This window comes from Aquila chrysaetos, chromosome 7 (assembly GCF_900496995.4).
Source record: "Aquila chrysaetos chrysaetos chromosome 7, bAquChr1.4, whole genome shotgun sequence".
Classification (NCBI taxonomy): domain Eukaryota; kingdom Metazoa; phylum Chordata; class Aves; order Accipitriformes; family Accipitridae; genus Aquila; species Aquila chrysaetos.
Window position 1 is genome coordinate 41,994,188 of NC_044010.1, and position 27,428 is coordinate 42,021,615.

The window sequence follows — 27,428 nt, forward strand, 5'->3', positions numbered from 1 at the left end:
CTTTCCATGTTGAGGTAGCGTTGTAGATCCAAGGTAACTGAAAACTGTGAATTAGACCTTTTTAAACAAATTGAATTGTCTGGAAACTATGAGAATTTAACACTGAATTCCATTAAGTTTCTTATTTGCATTTGGGGGCCTGAGGGGATGAACCTTGAGCATCTCCCGCTTTTAATGCTTCTAGAAGAAAACACTGAGGCTTTCCTTGAACTGCTTGTTGAGCTTTTCCTAAAATCAGATAACCCAGCTACCTGGAGCCTTAAGGGGGCCCCTAAATATCCTGGTACTTAGGGTAAAACCCACCAAGTTCAGGGCTTACCGGCATCTATGTAACAGGAAAGCAATCTGTGGGATATTCCTGTGGTATAGAAACTATGGCCGAGATGAATTTTCTGTGCTTCTAGGCCTGCGTCTTCCCAGTGTAAAAACGGGGGTCGGGGGGGGGGGGTTGTACATTTGAAAGGCACCCTTTTTGGGTGGCTTTACCAAGAAAGCAGAGTCTGTAAGCCTTGAGAGACGACTTGGGTTGCGCGAGGGACTTGGTTCCCTGCGCAGCATTATTTTAATGAATAAAGGACATGGATGTAAAACTTGCCCGGGAGGAGACTGGCTGCGCTGATTTGAAATGCTTGTGACACTAAAGGGGGATCGTTAGCTTTTCTTTGTGTGCTGAATATCAAGTAGGAATTAATACAAAGAAACATTGCGACAGTTACTCAGCACGAGCAGAACTATTTCTTTGGCTCTGGCAATTCGGGGGGAGAAGCTCGTCCCGCCCGGTGAGGCCAAGGCAAGCCCTTAGAAACGACATTACCCGGTTTCACTCCCGAATAAACCCCTCGGCATTTTGAGCGCCGAAATTAACAGCTGCGAAGCGAGAACCCGCGTTAAGGCCCACTTCAAATCCGTCCCAGCTTCTCTGCATATTTTAATTTAAGTTTTCCTCTCAAGCCCGCTGAAAAGCGAACTCCTTTACCAGCCCCTGAGCGCACCCGTCTCCCCGGGGGGACGCAAAGACACCAACCTCCCCCCCAAAAAAAAAACCCCAAAGAAAAGTCCGGGGAAAGCCCGAAGGCTTCCTCCCGCCGCCGCCGCCGCCCGACGAGCCACCACAGCCCGCGCGAAGGCGGCGAGATGCCCTCACGCGCCCCGCCAAAGGGCGGGAAGGAGCTGAGGGGAGGGCGGGGGGGGCGGGGCGGCCCTCCGCCCGGAGACCGGCACCGCCGGCGGGGCGGGGCGAGCCGGGGGAGCCCCGCCCCCTTCCCGCCCTCCCGGCGGGGCGGCCGCAGTGGCGCTCGGCGGCGGGGCTGGGTTGCGTTGGGCGGCCGCGCTCGTTCTGCCGCCGCCGCCGCTGCCGAGCAGTCGCCGCCATGAGGGAGCAGCTCAAGGGGTGAGGGGGCTGCGTGGGGCGGCAGGTGCCGGGCGGGCTGGGGGCTCGGGGGGGGTCTCTCAGGTGTTTGAGCGCGGTGCCCGCGAGGATCCCGCGCCCCGTGAAGGCGGGGAGTAGCGTGGCTGACCGTCCTCTTCGCAGCCCCTCAGGGGGAAGCGGCCGTACCTTTCATTTCTTAACGCTTGAAAAGGGCAACTTGCCGCCCCGATTCCTTCAGGGAACTTGAAGCGGCGTTCCGTTCGGCGCCTTCCCCCTCTCACGAGGCCAGCTGGCACAGGCAGGGCACGGCGGTGGGCGACCGGTCGCTCCCACGCGTGGGTGGGTGGGTGGGTGTACCTGCGCAGGTGTGGGCGGGCAGGGCGAGAGAGCCTCACGTCGGGCCGCGGCACCGTGGGTGTGCCGGAGGGATGGGAATCGGCTCTGTTCGTTATCCCTCGGGTTTCAAGGGGGAGCGCAGCGCTGTAAAACGTTACCTGTGTGGCACGTAGCGTGTGTTGTAACTCGGTTCCGGCGTGGGCTTTAACGGAATTCCTGAAAACAAAACGTGCTTGGAGGTGTATTACTTTTCCCAGTAATTCCATGCCTAGAAATAACCTTTCAAGTTAATAGGCAGAAGAAGCTGGGAGGGGATTCCCTCTGGGCTGTTGCATTGTAAGTGCTGTATTTCTTTTTGTTGCACGGTACGTTATATTGTCTTCTAGTAGCTATTGTAAAAACGTCTTGCAGCCTGGGACACCAGCAGTGTCCCCAGTCCTCACCTTAAACTGAAGTTCAGCTGAGAAGTGGTTTTTGCGGGCGTACGTGTACGGAGCCGAGGAAATAAGAAACGTGGTTATATGTAGGATCTTTGACCTTTTGGCACTAAGGAATTGTTTGAGGCCATCGCTGTTTGAGCCTGGATTTGACAAGACCCTGCAGTGAAATTGCTTTGGCAGAAGTGGAGAGGATAGGCTTTGAAAAGCAAATAGATCAGTGGAGGGTAACAGCTGGGGGGGCAGGCTCACCAAGCCTTAGCCACTGAGCCGGAATCTTTGCCCGTGACAGAGTGTACAAAATAAATGTTTAACATCCAGGGGAGAAAAAAGAGTTACTATTCAGTACTTGGCAGTTGATATTTGCCCTTCTCCTACTATTCCTTTCCAGTATCGGCAAGAAACTTTAATATGTATCGGTGCCTGCCTTCAGCAGTCTGATAAATCTTGCAAAAGCCAATAAAACACGCTAAAGTCAAATTCCTGCTGAAAAGACACTGATCCTTGGCTTAAACAGAAATAATCTCTGCACAGATCAGTAGTCTCCAGATTTACAGATGGAAACAGTAGTCCTTTGTAAAGCACAAAGGAGTGCCACCTTTTTACATTGCTAATACTTTCCATAGCAGTGACTTGTTTTATCTAAGGAATTAATGAAACACTGCAAAAAGACAAATACTAAGTCTTCCTTGCAATCACTGTCATCTACTGTTGAAAACATTTTTCTTTTAAATGAGTGGTAGTGTCTGTTCATACAAACAAGTTCAATTGCTTTGAGGTTAGTTTAGTAAAATCCAACTCTATCGTGTTTATTTTGGCTTCTTGACAACAGTCATAAGGTGGTTGGAATAACATTTTATTCACCTGAAAGCCAAAAGGTGAGAGGTTTTATAAATTGTGTTGTTTGAAAATGCATCAGTTCAGTGCTTTGTAAAGTATTAATTTAAATTTCGGCTTTTTCGTAAGTGTATGTAACTATTTATTGCTGCCTGATAGAATTTCTAATTCTATGCACATCTACGCACATGCACATCTAGTTCATGTCGCATTTTCTAATGAAGGGTGAGGGGAGAAGCGCAGCAGAACTGGCTCAGGTATCACCAATGAAGAGGGACGTTAAGAGTTTAAAAAGGACTCTGCAGTTGCAACCTAAAATTCTAGACTCTGGAGCTGAGCAGTGAATACACATGAGACTGAATCCTAGATATATATTTGAAATAAAAAATAAAAAGGGAGAAGGAGTGCAATTAAAAAACAGTTGAAAGGTTTGCGAATGTTGCAGTGTGGCTGGTGCAGGAATGTTTGGGGGGGAATTTGTGCAGGAATTTGGGCGGGGGAGCGTTGCTCTCCACTCTTCCTGCTGCTGATGTTGCTTAAAAGTAATGTAAGAGGAAGGAAGATAAACTAACTGTATTTTGTCCAAACTGATCAAGTTATAACAAGGGAACTGTAATTCAGCTAGTGTGTCAGTTAGGATATCATCTCTTGATTTCAGCTTTTCAATCATGTGTGTTATTGGCTCTGCCAACAGCGATGAGAGACAAATCTCTCTGCTGTTGGCAGGAACAGAGGAGTTCACACAGGCATAGTGTGACAGAATTCCCCACATAAAAATTATCCTTGCTAATATAATATAATCATCCTTTAATGAAGTGGTCCTGCGGTTCCCAAAGGATGTATTAAGTGAAGACTATGCTTTCATCCCACTGAGTTATCAGTGTATAGAGCGTGCCAGTCACGCCAGCGCTGAGGCGTCACCATTATCCATTGCTGCTCTTCTCCTTTTCAGGCCTGGTTTTAATTTCCTTTCCACCTTTGCAGCTTAAGTCAGGGGTGAAAGCGGAAAATACGCCACGTGAGCCCACTTATATTTTTATTTGTTGCAGAATGTCCATGGTATAAAAGCTAGTAATCAATTTAGTTGACCTAAATGTAGAGCCAAATTGAAAAATGTATCCTTTGAGCATGTGTAATATTGCAAAACTACTGGCTGTGTGCATTGATGCCTTTTTATCTTGGTGGTTCGTTGGAAAAGCATCTTGAGTGCTTACTTTGCACATATTCTCACCCTGCTTTAGCTGCTGCTAGTCAAGAGGACTTGCACTACACTTTTCATGTCTTTCTGACTTGCAAGCTGTAAAGGGCCTTGTTCACCAGAGTTTGAAACTCTGGCAAGCGCTTTGCTGCAGATCTATTAAGGATGCTACAGCATTCCCAAGTGTGGTTGAGGCTGCCTGAAACTGCTGAGCTGGCATTTCACTTCAGACGGTGTTCACAATAAGGGCATACACACAAATCCTCCCCCACCGGTCCAACCCCAAAGCTCACAATTAAATGGCCTTTGAAAATGGCAAAGAGGCTTATGAAGAATAGCCTCGATGGAATCTAACCTTTCCTGGAGCTGCCCTTGTGTGCAGAATTGTTGATAACTTTCCGAGCTGAAAACGTTCAGTTGAGAGGCAAACGCCTTTTAGCTGGAGCAAAATAGCTGCAGCCTTCTTGTGTTCTGCATGTAAAGTACCAGCAAAATCTGCCCTGGCTCGGTACGGGCACTCAACCTCTACAGAAATCACAGCAACCAAGGTTCAGTTCTCTTTAAACCCCTTGTTTTTTCTTGCAAGAGCGCAGAGGTGTACCGACGGCTCGCCAGTCCATCACTGGGTCTGGTACAGGGTACGAGGTTGAGTGATCTCTGCTGAATTGCCGAGGGTGACTGTACCAGCCGGGTGCAGGGCACTCTGCCCCACGGGCAGTCACGGCTGGGAAGGTGGCAGGGGCAAGACTCAGGGTATCTATTGACTTGACTTTTATAGCCTAAAGAAAGGGGTATTTCCTCTAAGTTGCAACTAAGTTTATAAATAAAGCAAAGGGCGGAAAAGAGGGGAAATGTACTTGCCCTGCAAATTCAGTCTCTGTCACTTGCGGATGAAGCAAATAAAATCATTCCTTACAAAATGTACATCTCCAAGGGAATTAATCTCATACCATGAAAGAAGAGCACACTGAGTAGTGGTTTGGCGTTACTGGTATTAAAAATATCTGGAAACGGTTGGAGTCCAATGTTTCTTTGGCAATGGAAATTTTATTTACAAGATCTTAGGAAAATCAGTTGTGTATTTTCAGGAAGATTAGTAAATGCCATAAACTTGAAGCACACACACTAAATTCACTGACACATGGTTAGGCCTTGCCACAAAAAATGAAAATAAAAAAATCAATAAATTACTCATCCATGTAATGTTGATTAGTGATTAACCATAATAGTTTTCCACATCTAAATGATCCTTTTGTTCTTCTGTCCAACACAGGCATGGGCTTCCATAATCCTATATAGATACACCTTTGCCAGATATCTGATGACTTTTAAATATGTTAATGGGGAATCAGTACCTTTGAAGGCTACCAGGTTAACAGCTATGGAGTCTGAAGTAGTCTAGTTTATCCATAGAATAATCTGGGGCTGCCAAACTAATTTCATAGGGAAGGTCAGGCAGATTATTTTCAGAGGTTTCTTGTAACTGTCTGCATAAGTTCTTTTTCTCATTTTTACTACGTGATTTGGCATACAAACCATAGTATAGTTGCTATTCACATATTCCCCACTTCTGGGGCTACCTGCCCATGGGGAAGCAAACCAGGGTAGCCAGGCTCATGCATGGGGAACTGTTGATCTGGGACTGACGCTGGGTGCGAACAAACTGCGGTCCCAGGTCTGTGGGTTTGAATGTATATTTGGCTCTGCAGTCCGTTCACCTGAATCGTGACATTTCTGGCTACAGCGTTCTTTTGCGATGCGTACGCTCCCTTCTCTTTGCCTTTGGGCTGCTCTCGTATAAGCAGAGGATTCAGGTAGCCAAGTTTTTAGGGACTGAATGTGTGAACGAAACCGTTTCTGTTTTTCTTCAAAAATGCACTTTATACCCGAGTACGGTAAAAGCTGCTGGTGCTACATACTCTCTGCAGAACCTGCCCATACCAACCGTGGTAGGAAATGCAGGAGCTCAGGTGCAGGTGGCTCGGATCCACAGGTTTTCACTTGAAGGTACCCAGTTTCTGCATTTAAAAAAAACAGACCAGGCTGAGATTTCTGAATGTGGTTGCAGCCACCTCCCTTTGCAGGACTCATTTTTTACCAAAGAACAAGACTGCTTTTGCTCTTTTAGTGTCCTCCTCCCTCTTTCACTGCCTTCAGCCACCGCAGGAATTAGGAAGGGGAGGGGATGCTGAGGTTGATGAGACAGGGCTTGTTTAAAAGCCTGTGCTCAACTAGGGCAGTGCTATGGCAGCATTTTTTCCTTATGCTTAGTGCTTGTGATCCCTTTCATTCTTTCTTGCAGTTACAGAGCAAAATCTGGAAGTATTATATATAGTAAGCTACTGAATATATAGAGGTTACTGGGCCAGTAAAGTACTTAAGTGGATCAAATAAATAGCCTGTCTTTTAAGACCAAAATTAAATCATACTAAGGAAACATGTCACGATTTTCTTTTTTCTTTGAGTAGGGGTGGTGTTGAAGTGATTCATTGAAAATTTTACCCCTTCTTAGCCTATAAAGAGTAAAGGTGTACTTGGGAACATCGCTGCCTCAAGAAGAGAACTCAAGGACCATTTGTTCTCTAAACCAACCTCATCGTATCAGTCTTCCAGCCCACAGCTGGGTGTAGAGGTGCGTTCAGCCTGTTGGCTGGGTTGTGGTTTAGTCTACTGGAGCTGGAAGGTGTGTGCTCCAGGAGCTCCACAGCGCTGTGGATCAGGTCCTGCTCTCCTGCGTATTTTCTTCCAAATGATGTGTGCATGTTGGAACCAGGATGTCTGCTTTTTAAGTACAGAAATTGCAAATGTGATTGCTAGCAACTGTGGGCTACGTAAGCTTTCCAGATTTTTTTTTTTTTTTATGAATACTCATGGTTGTCTTTTAGAATTCTGTATGAACAGGACTTTATTGGCTACAGGATAGATAAGAATTTTCTTTCAAGTGTTTTACATTAATGGAAACATGATCACGTTAGCTATGCTGTCATTAAAAAAAAAAAATCATAAAATGTGTAACCTTAGGAGACATGAGTTGCTACTACACTCACTAACACTTCATTTTGTTGGCTTTCTCACACTGCACGTCTTTTGGCAACATGTTGTGTTGCAAAGCTGAAGACTGCTAGCCTCAATGCAGAGACTGTCCAATTTACATTCTAGTCATACTGCAGCGTTTCATAACCCCACTTTAGCTTTTCCCTGGCTTCCCAACAGCTCTGCCACCTGATACTGCACAGGAACCTCCAGGGCAAGGGAAAGGGCCTGGCAGTCCCAGGGAGCAAGAGGAGCAGCAATAGTTTTTGCTAAAAGAGACCATAAATATGGGGGGTGCAACGCATTGGCCTGAAAAGCAGTATAAGCTGGTGGTGGGTCAGTGGGCTGTTGCGTGGGGATTTTAGTGCAGGTGTTTGGACCGAAAGGAAGGACTGCAGCTGCTGCGTTGGGTAGCTCTCACCTACCATGTGGGAAAGCATGGAAAGAGCACGTAGGGGAAAGCAGATCAAAAATACCACGGATCTCAGTATCTGGTCAGAATTTCCATAAATGCTTTAAGAACTAAGCCCTTTTAAATGTCTCTTCTCTAGTTTGGAGGAACCGGAGAATGATTGGTACAAAAACAAGGAGTTTTTTAAGAATTGATCGGTGTGCTTACAAATTCCTCAAAACATTATGGCATATCTGAATATTTGTTGTCTTTTTAATTTTAGCACTACTTTTAATTTTGTTTCTTGAGCCCATGCCTAAATGAAGTGCTCTGAGTTGATGCCTCATGTTGAAAGAAGGCATGGCTACCGCTGCTGAGACCCCCCCGCCGGAGCTGCGCAGGCTGCGGGCAGTGGTCTGGCACCGTGCTCTGATGTGCAACCTGAATCACTCACTGTGCGATGGAGAGAGCAATTTTACTTTACTAACTTTCACGTTTTGTATTGTAGCCATGAGACGCAAACGACCTGCTGGGATCATCCCAAGATGACTGAGCTTTACCAGTCTTTAGGTAAGATACCTCTACCAGTTGTTTGGGTTTTTTTCCAATCAAATGAATTTTTAAGGCAAGGGTTTCCAGAAGTAGTAAAAACCAAAATTAAATGAAAGCGAGAGGCAGTGCTTTTATCAAGATTAAAATTTTCTGCAAGGGAAATATGTAAAGCATAATAACACATTTCAAACATGCAGTGGAAAAAATAATATTTCAGTTAGCACGTTTGGAATGTGTGCTGGGTTTACGAAGTAATTTGGGTGCATTGTTGCAAACTCTTACTGAAAGACTGGGACAGAAATGAAAAAAAAAAAAAGAAAATCCTGAATCTTTTCACTGTCTAATCTACTTTACAAAAGGCAGATGAAAAAAATAAAACCAAGCTGCCGTTAATGTTGACTTTTGGATGGTAGGAAGCCAATTGAAGCAATTTGCCAAACTGCGTTACCACTGCTTTATTTTTAAAGCACTTTCAATACTTGGAAGGCACGGCAGCTGTCATGATGTCATTTTGAATACCCAAATTGCATGCTTATTATGACTTCAGATGTGCCTCTCTGGTGGAGTTTTTTTTTAATTTTTTAGCAGCTTTGAATTTTATCGACAGAAGCACGTCTATAAGATAAAATAGGTCAATCCATGCTCTAGTATAGGCTGCTTGGCAGACCATTTAATAGCTAACTCTTTGCTAATGGTTCTAATGGTTCTGTTAATAAATAATAGAGGGTATAATAAAAATTAAGCTATTTCTCTAAAAGAAATATCAGTGAATATGCTGCATTCATAAAGGAGGTTACGTCTGTACAGCACATGTACATAAACCAGCTTTAAATGAGCCAGCTTGAGCAGTAGGGCAGTCAAATCTAGCATCCAGTGCAGGCTTATTTACCATGGTGAAAAATAGCTTAAATTATCTCCTGCTAAACTCTAGTTTAGCTGCTGAAAACAGTCTCATTATGCCAGCATGATCTATTTCAAGTGAACTCAGGTATCTCTACAGTGCTCTGAAGTTAAAGGCATACCAAAAATAATTTTAGAAAAGTGATATGATGAAATGAAATGAAACAGCGTGAAGATTTTTTTCCTTACAGTATTAGCACTGTGGCAGCAATTTGTTTAAAAATTAACCAGAATACAGCTCTGTATGTCAAAAAGGGTTATAAGATATGTAAGTTTAGGCTAACCAAATGCAAAAGCAGACAAGTATTGACTTGCCATTTAATTATAACGTATTGCCCTGTTTGTCTCCTTTATATTTCTACTCTTAAAGTGAGTGGTTTAAAAGATTGAGGACAAATAGTAATTGCACATGCAGACATCCCTTTAATTAATACAGGTAGATCTTCAAACAGTTGCCTGTTAATTGAACTGCACTCTGACTCCACAACCTTCTTTGATCCAGAGATTCCATGATATTTCTGATACTGTTGTTGGTCAGACCTAAAGTCCTGTTGCAACTGCTTTTCTTCTGCTATTTCCTGGTTTCAGCTAGAGTGCTCTTGAATGTCAAGAAGTGAAGAGGTAACTATATATGAGGGAGAAAAGCGTCTTGATGGGTTCAGGTCAACAGTTCAAAAGATGTGTGACTGCTGAAGTCAGTTTGCATTTCATTTAACTGAGTTTTATCGCTGTCAGTATCACCCAAATGTCAAGTTTAAGATATCCTTATTTCTTATTGGATAAAGAAGGAACGTGTTTAGGCAGATTTTGTTTCTTTTTCTTTTTCTTAGAAAATCCTGCTGTTTTCCTTTTCAGGAGCAAGGAGTGTCCAAAAGGGCAGTCCTCTTTCTGGCTAGTTGTAGTTCTTTTGGGGTTGAGACCAAATGCTCATTAATATGGAAGCGATGCTGATTTTAGCAAGGGATGTATAATGTGTATTTTTATTAGTAAACTTAGGTGTTCATGTATGTGTACAAAACAGATTAGACAAGGTGATTCTTTGTGCCCTGCCACATGGGGTGAAGCTTTGATAAAAGTGCTACTGAAGAACCTACCAATTTTATTTTATTTTTTGAGTTGGGTGTATTCGTCATTGCCTAACTCTCATACAAATTGCATAATACAAGCATAACCCGTTTAGTCTTGAACAGAACCCTTGATGTATTTTCAGTGCTTTGCTTTGCCTCGGGTCAAAACGGTAATAATGGGATGTTTGAAGTCTTTTCAGACTCTTCAGTAATATTTTATCTGAGAAGATGCTATTAAAGTCGATTTTGTGTTGCATACTCATTAGATCCTTTTATTTTTCCCACATTAGGATCCAGATTTTACTTCTCATTCATATGAAGAAGCTAGTAAGGAGCTTAGTGTGTATACGTTTTAAAAATCTGGTAGAAAACATGAATTCTGCAATCCAGGTAAAGGCAAAAAAGTGAGACCAAGCACATCAATGCTGTCAAGAGTTTTCATTTCCATTTTCCAACTCCTACACTTGGCTTGTAGGGAATAATTGAGCTATGTGATGTAGCTCTCTATACATCCCAGGTACTGACTGATGTGTTACCTTTGCGTAAATTTACCACACTTCAGTTGGTGCCAGTATATCATAATTTGCTAGGGGATCCTTATGTCTAATTTAAATTCTTACAAATTACTGAAAGCTTAATTTTTTTAAGTGAATGAGGAAGATGCAACCTGGCACAAGGTAATGCCAAGAAAAGGAGTAATATTAGTTTTATTCTTCACATATCCAATTCACACACCTACAAATTGCTGCATTACATTTTTCTAAAATAGATGAATTCCAAGTTTGAAACTTGTTGGCCTCAGCTTTCTGTCTTTAGAGGTTTGGGTATTTATAAAAATGAAGCTAGATTACTTGGGAGCATTATTTGGTACTAATAAAAGAAGGTAGGAACATACTGCGTACACTTTTGTACCTGATCAGATTGTTGGTCCAGGAAGTCATATATCCTGTTTTCAGTAGGGACTGCATCAGAGAAAGCAGAAATAACCCACAGGAAGAAATTATAAAATAACCTGCCCATGAAGGAAGTATTCTCAAATACTCTTTGAGCTCATTTGTTGAAGCATGGCCATTTATAAAGATATCAGTAAACTGTAAAATATTTAGTTTGAAATTTAATATGTGTATCAGAAATTTCTAACTGGTTGTTCTTTTAACAGAAGTTTTTCCTTTAAGAAACTAAAGTGCTTGTTCTGGACTGCTCTTCTTTATTATTTAAACAACATAGAAATTTTGTCAGTTTTAATGAAGCATCTATTTCTGACTCAAGTTGGGCAATTTTCGCTCTTCATTTAAAGTTATGGCTACTTAAAATTACATAATAAGCCATCAATATTACATGACTTAATTGTTGTTTAATGGTCAAGTCAAAGTGGCAACAGGTAGTTGCACCAATGACCTTAGCTGTATCATTTACTGTATCTAGTAGATTTTGGTATAGGTTAAGAAGAAATTTTGTAAATTAAGAACACAGAGAAAAAATAAATGCTGAAATAGGAAAGGTAGTAAAAATTGGTGATATGCAAGTCTCAAAGGTTCAGAGGATGACAGACATCCCCCGATTTGTATTTACACCGTTATGAACCACTTCCATTTGCTTCTAACTTCCCTCTGAAACTCTTCAAATTACCAAGAACCGCTCCAGCTGCTTTTCTTTCCAAAAGCAGTTCCCCTGCAGCAGATCTGCTTTCTTACACTGTTCTTTTTACAGCTCCCTTACAAATTTTCTCATCCTTCATGATGGCTCCAGGGCATCACTAAAATGAGAATTCGTGTTATTTCATTGTCCTGGAGAGTTCAAGGACCTTTGAGTGAGAGGAGAGATGGGAAGAGCAGGAATCAAAGTAGTTTGGGGTTGCTTAATTTTTTTCAGATTATCTTCTGAGAGTGAACATTTAATGGCAGGCAGCTTTGCTCAGAACGATAGTATTTTGCCTTTAAGCTGAAAATGACTCTAACCTTTGCAGTGATGGCCCAGGAGAACTTGGCCTGTCGTGCCATACTGTTAGTGTCCCTCTCCTCCAGCCTTCCCATGTAATGTCAGTACGAGTCTCAAGGTGCATTAGTGTCACTGTGAACAGTAATTGCAGTAGCAGGCAGAAATGTTGCCGTGTGCATCTGTTTCTCTCTCCTAATACACGGAGGCAAGACAAGAGAGTGAAAAACACCCCCACCCTTGCAGACTGCAGTGCACTGGTGACAGCTTTCCATTTAATTTGGAGGGATGGGGGGGCAGTTCTGTGCGGAGTACATGGAAGAAATGTCGCAGTTGCTTAACACAAGGTGGGAGAATGTGAGAAGGTACCTCTGAGCCTCCACCGGGCTTTCGGCAGCAGCTGCGGTGTTGATCTTGTGGCTCGCTGCTCTTGTGCAGCAATGTGAGCTTCCAGCTCCAAATGACCGAGTTGGATAAACTTTATCCTTTTTGGTATGTGTTTTTTGATTTGTCCCTCTGAAATGCTTCCTGAAGAGGCTAAACTGTCCCTCTGCCATAATAGTTTTTATTACAAACTACTAAACCATGTATTTAATACAAGGTTTTACTCGTATTCAACTAATAGTTTTCCATGTTTGTACTAGTAAGACATGTGTCTATTGCACACAACAATCGTTTGATTTCTACAGAAATCTGGTGAGACAATACATACAGTCTTTCTTTAAAGGTTGCTTATTCACTGATGTCCTTTTCAAGCTAACTGCAATCTGAATAATAAAACCTCTTGTTTCAGAAAATAGGATTGGTTGGGTTCTGTCAACCTTGGATAGCAGTCAGACCTAGAGCAGGTCATCTTTCTAACTGTGTGATCGCATGCTGTGTAGGCATACACCTAACAGGCAATAAAAGTAACTAAGGCAGAGAAGTAGAAGGTAGGTGGTAGAAGTTAGTCTTGCATCCCTTGAAAATAAAACCATCGGTGTATTAGCAGTGAAGGAGGGTATTACAGAGGGAGCAAAGTAACGTTCTGTTATAGAATAGATGACCAGTATGGGAACATTTGCTCAAGAGTATTGCAGTCTTGGTTTGCAAAAGGACACATTTCATTAATATTTTTAAAGTTGTTTGTTTTCTATTTATTTATTTTAGGATTTTCCATTATGGTTAGTTCTCATCTAGTGTGCATGAAGGGTTTCTGACCTTTCTGACTGCAAACTCTACTCACATGCCAACCCCGTGATGGGCTTTAACCCAGGTGTACATCATATCCTTTCTTACACCTTTGGGTTTGTAGGCTGAAGAAAAGCCATTACGTGCTAAAACTAAATTCCCAAAGGTCATATCGATTGGTCTGGTTATCGGGATGTTGGCACATGCTGTGGTGTTCATCCACTTGGTCTAGATGCAATCAGTAGCGTTTTGGTGCCCTGGGTACCTCCCACTTATTAATTTGCAGAGACACTATCAGATTTTTTACTCAGCGGGACAGGTCTAATACAGCGTGCTGTATTGTTTCATGGAAAGTGGTTAAGCTGTACGTATAATAACACTGTTTACCGTTACTTATTCTCAAAGCAATGTAGATGATAGCATTAATTATTGTTATAATAAAAGAGTCAATGGCTGAGACTCAACTGATATTAAGCAGTGTTACTTGATTAATTTCTTTCCTTTGTGCATTTGTCTCATTTGCATTTTTAAATTACAATTCTTAAAGAGGCAATATATGTCACTGTAGGGCATCATTAAAAGATTTATATACAGGTTTGGGGCAGCAGGAAGAAACCCAGCATTCGTATCAGCTGGTCAGGGAATCACAGCTGCATTGAATCGATGTGAGATGAAGCTTCTTGAAAAGTCAGAGTGCCATTAATGTCTGATGAAACATGAAAGCTTAGTGGCTGGAAGTGGAATTATGGTCTGTTCAGGACTGTACAGTAAACCGTTTTTAACCTCTGTTAGGTAGGCATTGTCACAGACAACAGTGACATGTAATTCCCCAAATAGTTTATCCACTGCAGGCATTGTATTTATGAACAGCTATATAAGCATGTCACAAGCTATGGTTGAGTAAGACTTTCAGGTTTTGAAGTATATCACTGTATGTTCACATTTTTTTCCTTGCAAATAAGTGAGAGTAAAAAAACCCTCAAAACTCTGTACATCTTATCAAATGAAGATAAGGATTTGACCTGATGACATCTAATTTCTTTGAAAGAATTTAGTTAACTTGCCAAATTTTACTCTTGAGGTAGTTATCACCTGAAGCATGTAAGCTGCTCTTTTCAGTTTGATGGTGTCCAGACAGTAAGAAAGTTGCTGTCCATAAAATGAAGTGAAATGGCTGTGTTTTGTCCTCATTAATTAAAAAGCAATTATAGTAATATTCACAATAATATATACAAGTAACCCTCTTTAAAGTAAAAAAAGAAAGGTGGTTTCCAGGTAGAAAGGACTTCTGAGATGCCGTCAGATGATATTGTGTGTGAGAGAGACAAATAACATGAACAACCTTTGACAGGAGGTAGTCTGGCCCATCCCAGAGCTTTTAAACACTCAGTGAGATTAGTCTGTCTTAGAGGACAGTACATTATCAAATGAGGCATCCCAGTCATTCAGCACTCTTAGCAGCTGGAACAGCTGTAGGGGCGTTAGTGTGTTTAAGAACCACCACGGAAAGCAGTTCAGTTAGAACACCTTACTTAAAATACGTTGTCTGGGTTATAGGTGTGACTACTTAAGAATAAAAACAAATATCCCTCCATGCTGGATGCTACACCTCTTGTTAAATATGTTCTTTTAAAAAACTTACTGTTCTTCTTTAATTTGTTTATTGCTTTTAGTTGCTTACCAACTTATTTTGTGCAGTAAGACTCAAGAATACAAGGATCTGTTTTTCCTCTTGATATTCATATCCCAGTGCAAAATCTGGAATTTAGCGTGGGAGGATTTAAAAAAAAAGTAAAATAAATCTACAACATCTTATTTGTTGATATTGTGTCAGTAGTCAGTGGGACATTCCAGCAGGTGGTTCACATTTTTGGTACATATCAGTGACTGCTTCTCAAATGAGTGGGTTTTTTTTACCTGATGATCCACTGGCGAAAGGATCTGCAATGTGTAATTACAGCTGTTTCTACAATAGTGTGTAGAAATACAACGTTGGAAAGCGTGTTGATTAGGCTGTCTTAGCTCTTTTGTGGAAGAACATAGCCCTTACCTTTTGAGATTTCTCTCAACATGCAGAATTATGCAGAAAAGGCTAGGATTTAATTATCTGATCATCCTTCCATAATATTTCTGATTTGAGTTGTTCCTATCAGCAGTCTGAAGTCTTCTTCATTAAAGCTGCATGCATAATAAGAGTACTAGTTCTTGTTCAATGTTATTCATATTAATATGAATGAACATAAGAATATGAACATGTTCATATGTTGTAGGCACATGATGGACATGGAGAAAACCACTTATGTAGATAACCTTCTCCCTACTGCATTAGTTGCAGTGAAGCAAAGGGAGGTGCTTGTCATGCCTATAATGAAAAGAGGAAAGCAGTGAAAGGAGATTTCCTAATTTCTGAGACTCACCGATGCTTTAGCTCTTTGAACGCCTTTCGCCATGACAGTGGGAGGGCTGCGGCGGAAGCTTAAGAAGATCATGGAGAGATCTTACTGCTGTGTTGGTGGGAATTGTTCATTGTTGCGAAGGCATCAGCTGTAAGCACCTGCCCTGTCTTACGGGTCTTCTGTAATGCGATCTTAAATCTTCTCCCCTAGAAAGTTTTATATTCCCTTGAACAGAGAGGTTGTTCATGGCTGAGTGACGGGAGAGCCATGATTTCTCTTTCTTTGCTCTGGGATTTTTTTCTCGTCTGGTTGACAAGAAGCTCAACTTGACCCCACAATGTGTGTTTGCAGCCCAGAAAGCCAACCGTATCCTGGGCTGCATCAAAAGAAGCGTGACCAGCAGGTCGAGGGAGGTGATTCTCCCTCTCTACTCTGCTCTGGTGAGACCCCACTGCAGTACTGCATTCAGCTCTGGGGACCCCAACATCAGAAGGACATGGAGACCTGTTGGAGCAAGTCCAGAAGAGGGCCATGAAGATGATCGGGGGCTGGAGCACATCTCCTGTGAAGACACGCCGAGAGAGTTGAGGTTGTTCAGCCTGGAGAAGAGAAGGCTCTGGGGAGACCTTACAGCAGCCTTCCAGAACCTGAAGGGGGCTTACGAGAAAGCTGGAGAGGCACGTTTTTACAAGGGCATGTAGTAATAGGACGAGGGGTAATGGCTTTAAACTGAAAGAGGATGAAATTAGATTAGATGAACGGAAGAAGTTCTTCACTGTGAGGGTGGTGAGGCACTGGAACAGGTTTCCCAGAGAAGTTGTGGATGCCCCATCCCTGGAAGTGTTCAAGGCCAGGTTGGATGGGGCTTTGAGCAACCTGGTCTAGTGGAAGGTGTCCCTGCCCGTGGCAGGGGGCTTGGAACTAGGTGATCTTTAAGGTCCCTTCCAACCCAAACCATGCTATGATTCTGTGAGTGTCACCAAATACTCCTGTGTGATCCTTTCCTCAGTCTGTTCCTTTCCAGGGGCCAGGTGACCTCTTCCACTACATCGTTGTTTCAGACGATAAACACATTATGCTCTTGAGCATTTACATTTTTTTGTTCAAAGCTTGAATGTTACCTCCTGCACAACAAGGACTGGGAGTATCATTAAACAACTTACAAAAGTTTCAAATATTCCAAGGGCTTTTCAGCCCTCTGACCACCTCATTCGGTTGACGAGATGGCGCATACTTTCTAGGAGTGAGAGGAAAGGGCTGCAGGAGAGCTTGCGTGATACACTGAGCTCTCCAACCTGCTCAGAGATGATAAAAGCTTTGGAGTTAAGGCTTAGTGGGTCCTGACTCTTTTAGTGGGTTGTTCCGGGAGTGGAGAAGGCGTTGCATTTTTTTCCCTTGGGACCCAGGAAGGGGAAAAAAAAAAAAACCCGCAGAGCAGGCGTTTCCATAGGCCCTCCAGAGGTTGCTGCTGCTTGAGCCTCCTTCCTCCCTCCTCGGCATGTTCCCGGCCACTGCGGCCGCTTGTGGCCAGGCAGTGCCTTGCGCTGCCTCGCTCGGAGTCTCCTCCATCGCTGTTAGCGGTGACGTTACCTCCAGCGCTCCCGAGCCCAGTGACGAGCTCTCATTCCCTGACAGTCTTATGTTCTACGGTTCATTTAAATGGGGTCATATACCAGCAAGGGAGATATTTTGAACACAGTTAGGAGAGGCCTGGGCTCCCCTCCTTGCTCCAGAGAGCAACGCGTGCGTTTGTTCCAGAAGTAGCTCCGGGGTAGGTAAGACACCACCAGCGTTTTCTTAGGAGTAGGGAGGGGAAAAGCTAAATCATTAAGATCCAGTGACCTTAAATGACTGTCACCACCTGGTAAGAGAGCTGTCCATCAGGAGCATGGAGGTGGTGGCATAGCAAAGACGGGAGGTGAGCAGTTGACACGGGAACAGCAACTGGGCATGGGCTGATACTGGTAACAGCAACGAAGGGTGGGAGTGGAGGCATGCGACGGCTACGCTTGGCCACAGCATGTACAGTCAAAAGATGACACTGCTTCTACTTTCTCAAAACCTGAGATGAGGGCTTTGAAACTAACTCCTGACATTGCTTGTTGATCATTTACAGCAGATGCTTCTGGGCAGCAGTGTCATTAAGGTTGATAATAAATTCAGTGTGTGTTACATACACAGGAAAATAGGTGTAAACTACAGTACTTTCAGGATTAAGTGTCTTCATGGATTGTACTTTCTGCCCTGATCGAGGCCTGAAATAGGCATATATATTTCCTAATATTTCTTAAAATGTAAATAATAAGTAGAGAAGCTTTTTTCAGAATACTCAGGGAAAATTTAGGGAAGCCTTCTTTATTTTATCAAATGCTAGCCATAATCTAATTTTTTCCAGAATACAAGTGCAGATTTACAACAAGGGTACAAAATGTAAGTGAAGTCACTGTGTGTTTGTGAGAGACTGCTTTATTAATTTCCCTTCAAGACAAATTAAGCCGCTTTGTTTAAATTGCTCACTCTATTCCACACCACATTAAGGCTTCTGGACCTGTCAGGATGATTGTGAGAGAGGGAGCTGGCAGGAACAATACACAGGGGAACTGCCCATTAAAAAGGTGTATGGAACTGTAAAAAGAAAAAGAAATGATACACAAAGCTGAAACTTTCCCTTCTGCTGTAAGACGTGTTTTAGAAATGTTCCACAGCTTTTATTAAGGTATACAAAACTACTGAATTATCAAACCTCAAATTACTCATTCAGAACAGCTTGATTAAAATTAATGTAATCGAGACTATATTCCCTCTGCTACCTGTACTTGTACAGCATTGTAAACGATGTTGGAATAGTTACACCCAAGCCACCACATTGCAAACAGCTTTATAGCACCCCAGCGCATATGCCAGCAAGGAACTGTTTCGTATTATTTGCCCTGTTTTTCATCATATTCTTTCTCTAAGAGTCTGCCAGGCTTAGAGGCAGCTTATGGGGCTAAATGGACCTTTATTCTGAGCCAGTATATTTTTATTAATGTTCTTTTTGTATTTACATAGTAGTTGACATTTTCCAAACACTTTCCCATCATTAACTCCTTAGGCCCCATGGGTTTCATCAGTTAATTAAATGCATTCAGCAGTGCTGCTGGGTGCTGAAACTGGCTGGCACAAACAGTCCGTTTCTGTGCTAGAAAACCCTTAAATTACAAGATGCCAACCGATCTGTTGGGAACGGTCCCTAGACCACTTACGTGCCCAGGAGCGCCTGTGCCCAGGAATTGGTTGGGTAGGTGACAGGGCCAAAATCATGCCAGCAGCAGTCTGGTTTTTCAGCGGTGGGGGTGACCGCCCCGAGCACACGAGAGTGCCCCTCGCCACTCTGTGGTTCCCAGTGCAGCCGCCCCGTAGAATCCCTGGGAGGTGGTGGCAGTGCCACTTGGGAAACAGCATCGGTTCATGGACTCACCCCCAAACCGGCAACCTTGATGGCTTACCGGGGTTCTCTTTGACGAAGGTACCGGATTGAAGTAGCGCACAGTTGGCTTAGGTATCTGTTGATTACTCGCATAAACAAAAGCTCTTTGCCAGGTTTGCGCGCTCACTTCTGCATCCCTAGTTTGATTCTGAATAATGTGAGCGGTGGTGTATCCGCACTGTAGTCTTGGTATGCCAGATCTAGTTGTAAATTACAAGTTAGCCAATGTACTGCTACTGATGGCAGGAATTCAGCCAGAGTAGTTTCAATCTCACTTTCAGTGAATTTTATCTTCATTCTTGTTGTAAATGGGGTTTGCCCGAGGGCCACCCTCAGCAAAGCCAAGGACAAGATTAGAATAAGCGCATCTTCCTCAGTCTGGTTTCACAGAAGAGAAAGATGAAAATGTAGTTTCCTGGCCAGATTTGGTCCGAGACAGCCCCTCCTTTCTTTTCAGTTTTGTCTCATGTTCACTTCTTAGGCTACAGACCAGTTGCTGTGCCTGGCTGTGGAGATCACCACAATTCGGTGCTGAAAAACGTCCAGGTAGCCGGTACCGAGCCTCCCGTGCGCTGAGAGGCCTCTCTGTTCTGGTGTGGTGTGACTGGTTTGGTGCGTGGCCTGCCTTGTCCCTGCACTGTCCGGGGAGGTTTTGCAAGCCATGGTTAAACTATTCAGCGGGGACTTGTGCTGATGACCTCGTTTTGTTAACCACGTGAGAAGGAAGGCTTTAGCAAAAATCACACCACGCTGTGTGTTCCTAGCCGGGTGCCGTTCCCTGCTGTTTCGGAGGTGGGAACACACTGGGCTGGGTGAGCTAGCTTCTTGCCAGGAAGGCTCTACATCTCAGGGCATGGCTGGGATCTGCTTAGGTGGAAAGCACAAAAGTTTCATTGTTTTTTTTTCAAAGTTTTTTTTTTTTTTTTTAGCAGTAGCTGAGAGTCGCCTGTTTTTTCCTGGGCAGAGCTCTTCTCTTGGGGCTGCCTGCACGCAGCCCAGCTGGTGCATTGGGCAGACAAGGAGGAATTTCAGGTTCTTATCTCTCTCACAGTGCCTGCGGTGTGAAAGGCTGCGGTCTTTTCAGACAACACTGCTGCAGCCACTGATGTTGTCCTTTCAAGTGCTCTTGAGTTCAGTGCCTTTGAACGAAAGGAAGTAACACTTTAGGACTTCGTGTTTTTTTTTGGATGATTGATTGTCAAGTTTTGAGGGCTTTTGCACAGTGAAGTAGAGTTTCTAACGTACTTTTTTTTTTCCTCTGTTCTTTTCACCAATGAGTATAATCTTCTAGTTCAACTTAACAACGTCTTTGTGAGTCTGGTTATTTCTAAGGTGTAAAGCTGATCTTTTATTTTAATATTCGTCCCTACAGCTGACTTGAACAACGTCAGGTTCTCGGCGTACAGGACTGCCATGAAACTCCGCAGGCTGCAGAAAGCCCTCTGCTGTAAGTATGTGCCTGTGGCTCACCCGCTGCCAGGAAGACTTTATGACCAACACACAAGTTTACTTGCAACTTTCAGAAGTAGAAAAACACCCCCACACATATCCCCAGCTCTACCTGCTGCCTGGAAACCTCTTAACTGAAAGGTCTTCCGCTGCCACCAGTTTGCACATTCCTCACAAAATCAAACTGCTGGGTGGTCTGCAGATCTGTCCCTTGTAAGACAGAGCAGCAGATCAGAAACAAAATTAACATCCCCTACGTATTTCTTATCTTTATACTCGTTAGCTGGTATTTTCACTGTGTTTGTTACTGGAGCCACATCCCCTGTCAGCCACAGCTTTACGTCTCAAGACCAAAGGAACAGGATTGTAGTGTACTGGGAACAGTGAGAGTTTGGGTGAAATAATTGCTCCAGAGCTGGAGTTGCTAATGGTTTGTTAAGTTGTATCTTGAACCCTGAGGGGCTGTTGCCTTTCAACGAGATCATCACAATAAACATTTAGCTTCATTTTTCCTCCAGCTTTTGGTTATGTTCAGAAGTCTCTCATCAGCCATACATCAGTGATGTGCATGTTCTAACATTTTAATTCTCTCAATTGGTGTATGGTATTCTACCTGTCACTGGAGTTATGTTTCCTCTTCAGCTTATTGTAACCTGATAGCTAAATAATTTGCTCATAGTTTTCTTGGTAGGCCGATCAGCTGCCAAAGCAAGCAGTTTATTAGGTGGTACAATTTGGAGGGTTATTAAAATATTTTAACATTCACTATTTGGCATTTAGTTACAGGGTTAAATTTCTGACACAGTTGCAAATGTCTCAACTGTTGATTTATCTCAAGTTTGGATTTGTGCTCACATGTTTCTGGAACTGTGTCAAACCTCAGTATTTTTGAGCATGTTTACTTTTAGGCTTATAAGCATGGGTGAATTCCACTAGTGAACAGACTTAATTTCTGAATTTATAAAAAGAAAAAGAAAAAAAGAAAAAAAAAAAACCAATAAGTGAAAAGTCTTGTAACATTATGAAAGATTTCAACATGAATGAAGTGACAAAGAATGAGTTATGATGATCAGAAATACCAACATGGCACAGCTCTCCTGCCACACTCGTTGTGGAAAGGTATTGTAAAGAAACCGGAGCCATATGCAGTGAAAAGTATTCATAATCAGTGCAGCACTGAAGTAAGGGACTAAAATTTTTGGAATTACAGGTTTCTGTGGCTGGCAGTGCACAGGATTGACTTGTAACAGGTTTTTATGTCTGAAAGTGCAAAACTTTGCATCCTGTTTTGTCTGTATTACACCGATTCCTACCACTGAATAATTCTAGACTCGTCTTGGACTTTACAGTGTGGAATGGCAATTATGCACCGAAGTCAGTTTATCTCTCAAGGTTACACTTAGGTAGATTTTCTGAGAATGAGTGTTTTCAGAGACATGCAGTGGCGCTTACACTGATTACTTTAGCACATTCTTCATACTTGTATCTAAGGAGAAGTATTTAAGGAATTTGGTTAGCAGTCTTTGTTCTTACAAATATTTTTGCTTGGAGACACCATCGTTGTATTTGTGTATTCTATGATTTCAGTGTCGCTTGTGAACTCAGTTTAATTAGATTTTTTTTATAAAACCCAACTCATTACAAAATTTTTTTTCTGCAGTTTGGCACTAGTAGAAATAGAGCAGTGCTGGGTTTCAGGGCTCCTACGCATAGCCCCAAATCCCTGCATTCCGCTTGCAGTAGGTGCTGCTTTCAGCTCTTACTTTTTATTTCAGTTTTGAAATGGCAGGAGTTTAAATATATATATATATATATATACGTATATTATTCTTTTCTGCAAACTTCATAAAAAGCAGAGCTGTTTTGTCTGCTGAGGAGCCCTCTAAAGATGTGTACACAATAGAAGGCCTGCAGAAGTGAAGGTACAGCCTGTTTCTCAGTGGCAAGAATAGAAACACTTTTAAAAATTAACTATACTTAGACTTTCATTCTTTTCAGTTTGTAAATCAGCCCAATGAACTTTAAGACACTAGGATATTAAACCTAAAGAAGAATATGGAAAATGGTAATCCTTAACAAATAAATGCTTGTGTATTGTGTTACCTTAGAGGAATCTAGTGTGTGGCTCTATCATCCCAGCCTTCAAAATTATTGTGGGCATGCCAGGTGTAACTATTGCACCTTTTTTTTTAAATATATGGTTTCCTTTGATATTCACATCAAAGCATGTTGACTTTCTTGTTTTGCTACTTTTAAAAGATCTGATCTTCAAGTGCAAACCACATCTGAACATTGTGATGTCAATAAAATGAGATGTATTCACAAACTTTTCTTGGAGATGCAGCAAAAGAAAATACTCAAGAACTTCTGCTAGGGTGTTTTTTTCCTTTAATTTTATGCAGGCTAGATTAAATATATATTTTTTAACATATCAGCCAATAGCAGCAGGTTACAGAGGAGATGATCTTGCATTCTGGCAACACCATTAATACTTTTTATCACCAGCCTTATGTTGAGTTTTCCCTAAGTTCAGTATGTGACCTCCACAGCATACTTTCTCCTGCCTGTTAATTGTCACTTCTGTCCTTCAGTTGGTTAGTTATTCCAGGTTGTCTTTTACACTTTTCCTCCAATCTGGCCACAGGTTGGTGTCTAGTTACAAACATCCTAACGTTTTTTCTGTTGCCTTAGAGGCCAAAGAAATATTAATATAGATGAATTAGATTTCAAAATAAGCTAGAAGCTACTGCTCACACAAATTTTGGAGTCAGTTTTGGAATTTTAAATAGAAAAGAACAAAAGAGTGGCAGAGAACTCACAAAAAGTACAAAGCATAAAGTGGTATGGTTTATTTCAATTAAAGCTTTGCAAATCACAGAATGGCAATGAATATACAACTCTTCAATACATATCTGGCTGTTGGGGCTTGTCTTTTGAAAGTCTGTCATTCATGGGACCTCCATATTTGCTTTCAGGAAAGAAATACACAATTCCTGGCTCTGGGAGAGGACCCTCCACATTTCTTTAATCTTGGTGGGAAAGGTGCAGGAGGAGCTTAATGTGGCGAAGGCCAGAGCCACTCTTCTTCCCATAAAAAGAAGTTCCCTAAAGCAGAGCGTGGTGGCAAGCACTTTTTGCTTGTTATAAGATGAACATGTGTTATTAACTTCAAGATAGGACAGGAGGTTGATGAAGAACGGGGTGAAAAGCTTTTCAGAAGTTGCTGCTTATTAGTGGGAAAAGCTTTCACAAAGTGGAATGACCCATGTTTAGCAGTAGCTGCATATATAATTAAGCTGCCACTCAGATGCCTGAGGGGTTCATTTAATTACCATTGATTCATAGTCTCAAAGGAACTGAGAGTTCAGCCTCAAGCTCAGAGTTCAAGGTGTTGTGAAGGCAGTGCTCTATTTCCAATTTGACTAATAAATTATTAGAAGAGTCTTTCTGAGACTTTTAGGAATGGGTCTGATAAATATGCTTTTGTGGGATATAACACTGACCTTAGAATAGCTATATTTTATATGCTAGTAGCTTAAACATAATATTCCAAAAGATTTTCTTTTAATAAGTATCTATATGCTAATGTGAAAACAGTAAAATTCCAATAAAGCTCTGTATAAAACCACAGATTCAAAGTTAAATTTCTTGGTATAATAATAGGGATAACATTCCAAGCCTTCCTTACTCACTCTAGCACTGGGTATGTCAGGCCCACAGTGTGAAATTTTCAGAGGTGCTTAAGGGATTTAGTAGCAGAAGTCCCTATTGATTTCCAATGTAATTTATACTCCTGAAATTCTTTTGGCAATTATGAAGTCCCAACATACTGTCCATGCAGCATTACCAAGCAGCCCTGCTTGCAGCTGAAGTATTTTTCATCTCCACTAGGACATCAAAGGGTCAGTTTATGCTTGGTAAAATAGGATACTCAAGTGTGAATTTGGCAAATGCACCCTTAAGCTGGATCAAGTTCTAAAAAAATTCCTGTATGGGGTTCTGCATTTAGCCTCTGCACATTTATTTTTTTTTCCTTTTTTTTTTTGACATTACCGAGAGATGTTGCTTACCAGGACTCCATGAAGCACATTTTTATTCCAATGAGAGAAAAACTGCTCTTACAGTTGGGTCAGTTCATTTCCCAGTTTTGTGAAGAATTTCCTGGATGATTTTGGGCATTTCATTCTGAGCCAGATGCTACTCCCTCGAGTCATGTTGAATCGTGCTGCACTTTGTGACTGCTCATGGTATGAGCAGGACTAACAGCATCTGGTCTTTAATATCCCTATTTCTCACACCCTGGAAATTCACTGCAAGGAATTACAAAGGGTTTTCTTGTGGCAGCAGGAAGGTCTGCGTTAATAGTCTCATTTTTCTGATTTGTTCTTGTTCCTGTTTTACTTTGTAAACCAACATCCCATAACTCTCTGATTTGGTGTCCCCCAAAATGTGATGCTGCTGTTGATGTTAGTATGCAGAGAGTAAGAGCTGAGAAAGGGAAGTTCTGTTTTGCCTTGGACATCCAAATTTCAAAATGCAACTGACTTAAATTGGAATGAAAATCAAGTTTTTAAATGTCCATGACAAAAAACTCTGTTGTATGTTGACTGATAAGTTTAAATGTGTCTTACTCTGTAATGTCCTAGAGGTATTATAAATGTAAATGCTCTGCAAAATTAAAAATGGATAAATTTCATTAATACATATTAAAAGAGGTCATGTAATGTTCCTGGAACCTTCTTTTCCCTGTTCTCACGAGAGGAAAAGTAACAGAGAGGTTAATCCCAGTTCAGTTGTGATTTGTTTGTGTATTCCTTGTGGAGTTTGGTTCAGTTAAGATTGCTCGACTTACATAAGAAATGGATGGCACGTCTCAGGAAAGCTGATGACATGTACTATGTTTCGAGCACATTTGGTGAATGCAGTAGTCAAATATTAGCCTATCTGTAGGAACATAAAACATGAAATATGTAATTTTTACTTACATAGTAATTTGTGTAATATTTCCATAGGATCCAATGGCATAATAGGTACTTTACAGCTAAAAATGAACCAAATTTCACTTTTATAAACACTGCCCTCCAAGACCACAGCTGAATAAACAGTGTACCTGTAGGAGTCTTGAAACCAGTCTGGCACGTGACTTTCAGAGGACATAGAATGTCCTCTAACCAGGCATGTAAGCCAAGTAAATTGTTCTATTTACTTTTTGGGTATGGGTAATACAACCACTGTTCCTCTTCAATCTTTTATTGTGTGTGGGGTTTTTATTTTAACAGTGGATCTCCTGAGTCTGTCTGCTGCATGTGATGCCTTGGACCAGCACAACCTCAAACAAAATGACCAGCCGATGGATATTCTGCAGATCATTAACTGCTTGACCACCATTTACGATCGACTGGAACAAGAGCACAATAACCTGGTCAACGTTCCTCTCTGCGTGGACATGTGCCTCAACTGGCTGCTGAATGTCTACGACACGTATGTATGGGTGCTCTGAACGTGGGCTGCTCAGGAGCTTTCCCAACAGCACAAGGGGAAGGGGGAAGGGGTAACGAGCCATCCACCTCATTATAAAATGAATGGCTTAAAACTGAAAAAAACAGTAGTTGAAGTGAAAGTTTAATAAACCTAATGGTTTAATGGCTGCATTTAGCTGAATCAATACAGCCCTTGATTAGGCTTACAATCCTAGCTTTATTAAGCTAAGCAACGAGAGAGCTGGAAAACAACTTTTTAAACAGATTTCTGTGTTCAGAGCAATTCTGGGACTACATGTCCTCAGTAGGTCATGGCTTTGCATGGCTTTTTAAATTTATTTAGGTAAAGAAATTCAAGAGAATTACCCAGAAGCAACAGTATGAACACCATCATATAGACTCTTCATGTGTCTGTACTTCTGCATGTTAAACCTTTTCAGAGCTGTCCATTTTTTATAGCTTTCAATCTATAATTTTTGTTCAAAGATGGAAGAGGTTCATCTCTAATCTAATGTGCTTACAACCCTTGGCAGTCAGGAGATCTGAGGAATACTTAATCTAAAATTTAATTTTAAAAAGTGCACCTATAAGTATAAATACAACAGAGTAAATTTACCTTAAGAAAATTTATGAGTATTCCTATTCAGTGGGTTAATGATGTTGCTCATAACGCATAGACAAATTCCAACACACATTTGTAAGCTAATTTTAGAATAAGCCATTATTTTTGTATTTGGTGAATTTAGTGAAAAAAATGTCAGTGGAAGTCTTTATTTGTGTTTTTAATGTTCGTATCAGCCACCTTCAGCCAGACACATATTTCCATTGAAGCGGTTCCATTTTGAACCGTATCGAAGTGAAGCGCCATAACATTGTTCTTGCATGCACCCTTTATCACAGCACTGAAAATTCAACGATCACCTACCAAAAAAAAGTACAGATTTGTACAGAGTCTCTTCCTGCAGGATCACCTCCAATAAGCCAGTTGCTTACAACATCCTCTGCAGCAGCTGCGATATCCTGTGAAGTGGATTACCAGATTACATTATGTTCTTCTGTAGTATACTGGTAGTAGAGAATGGGGCTATATTCATTTAAGAGCCAGTTTTTATTTCTTTACTCTACTTTGGCTTCCACAGAACTCTGATCCACTTCTGAATTATCATCAACTATAAATAACATATAAACGAAGATACTAGGTTAGCGAAAAACAAAAAAAGATGTGCTAGGGATGTTAATCCAGATCAGCCACGTTAGAGGCAGAGAGGGAAATAAAGGTCGCTCCACAGGCTGCTCCTAAGCTGGACAGTCCGGTTTAGATTTCCCGTGTCCAGTCAAATTCTCTTTATGTTGCACTGTGCTGAAAGTACAACATTAGAAATTACAATTGGCTGCCTCCAGGCAATTCC

At 41.8% G+C, this 27,428-nt stretch overlaps 1 protein-coding gene across 31 annotated transcripts in view; it reads left to right on the plus strand.

The window, feature by feature from the left end:
• DMD (dystrophin) overlaps positions 1-27,428 on the plus strand; it is a 1,198,278-nt gene that overhangs the window by 1,109,806 nt on the left and 61,044 nt on the right. For 27 of the 31 annotated variants that reach the window (XM_030020819.2, XM_030020811.2, XM_030020812.2 and 24 more), the window contains 3 exons: positions 8,110-8,171; positions 20,463-20,537; positions 25,819-26,020. In XM_030020819.2, coding sequence (XP_029876679.1) covers positions 8,110-8,171; positions 20,463-20,537; positions 25,819-26,020 — 339 coding nt within the window. Of the gene's footprint in view, positions 1-1,284; positions 1,391-8,109; positions 8,172-20,462; positions 20,538-25,818; positions 26,021-27,428 lie in introns of those variants that run through there. The other 4 variants (XM_030020832.2, XM_030020830.2, XM_030020833.2 and 1 more) reach the window with 1 other exon arrangement.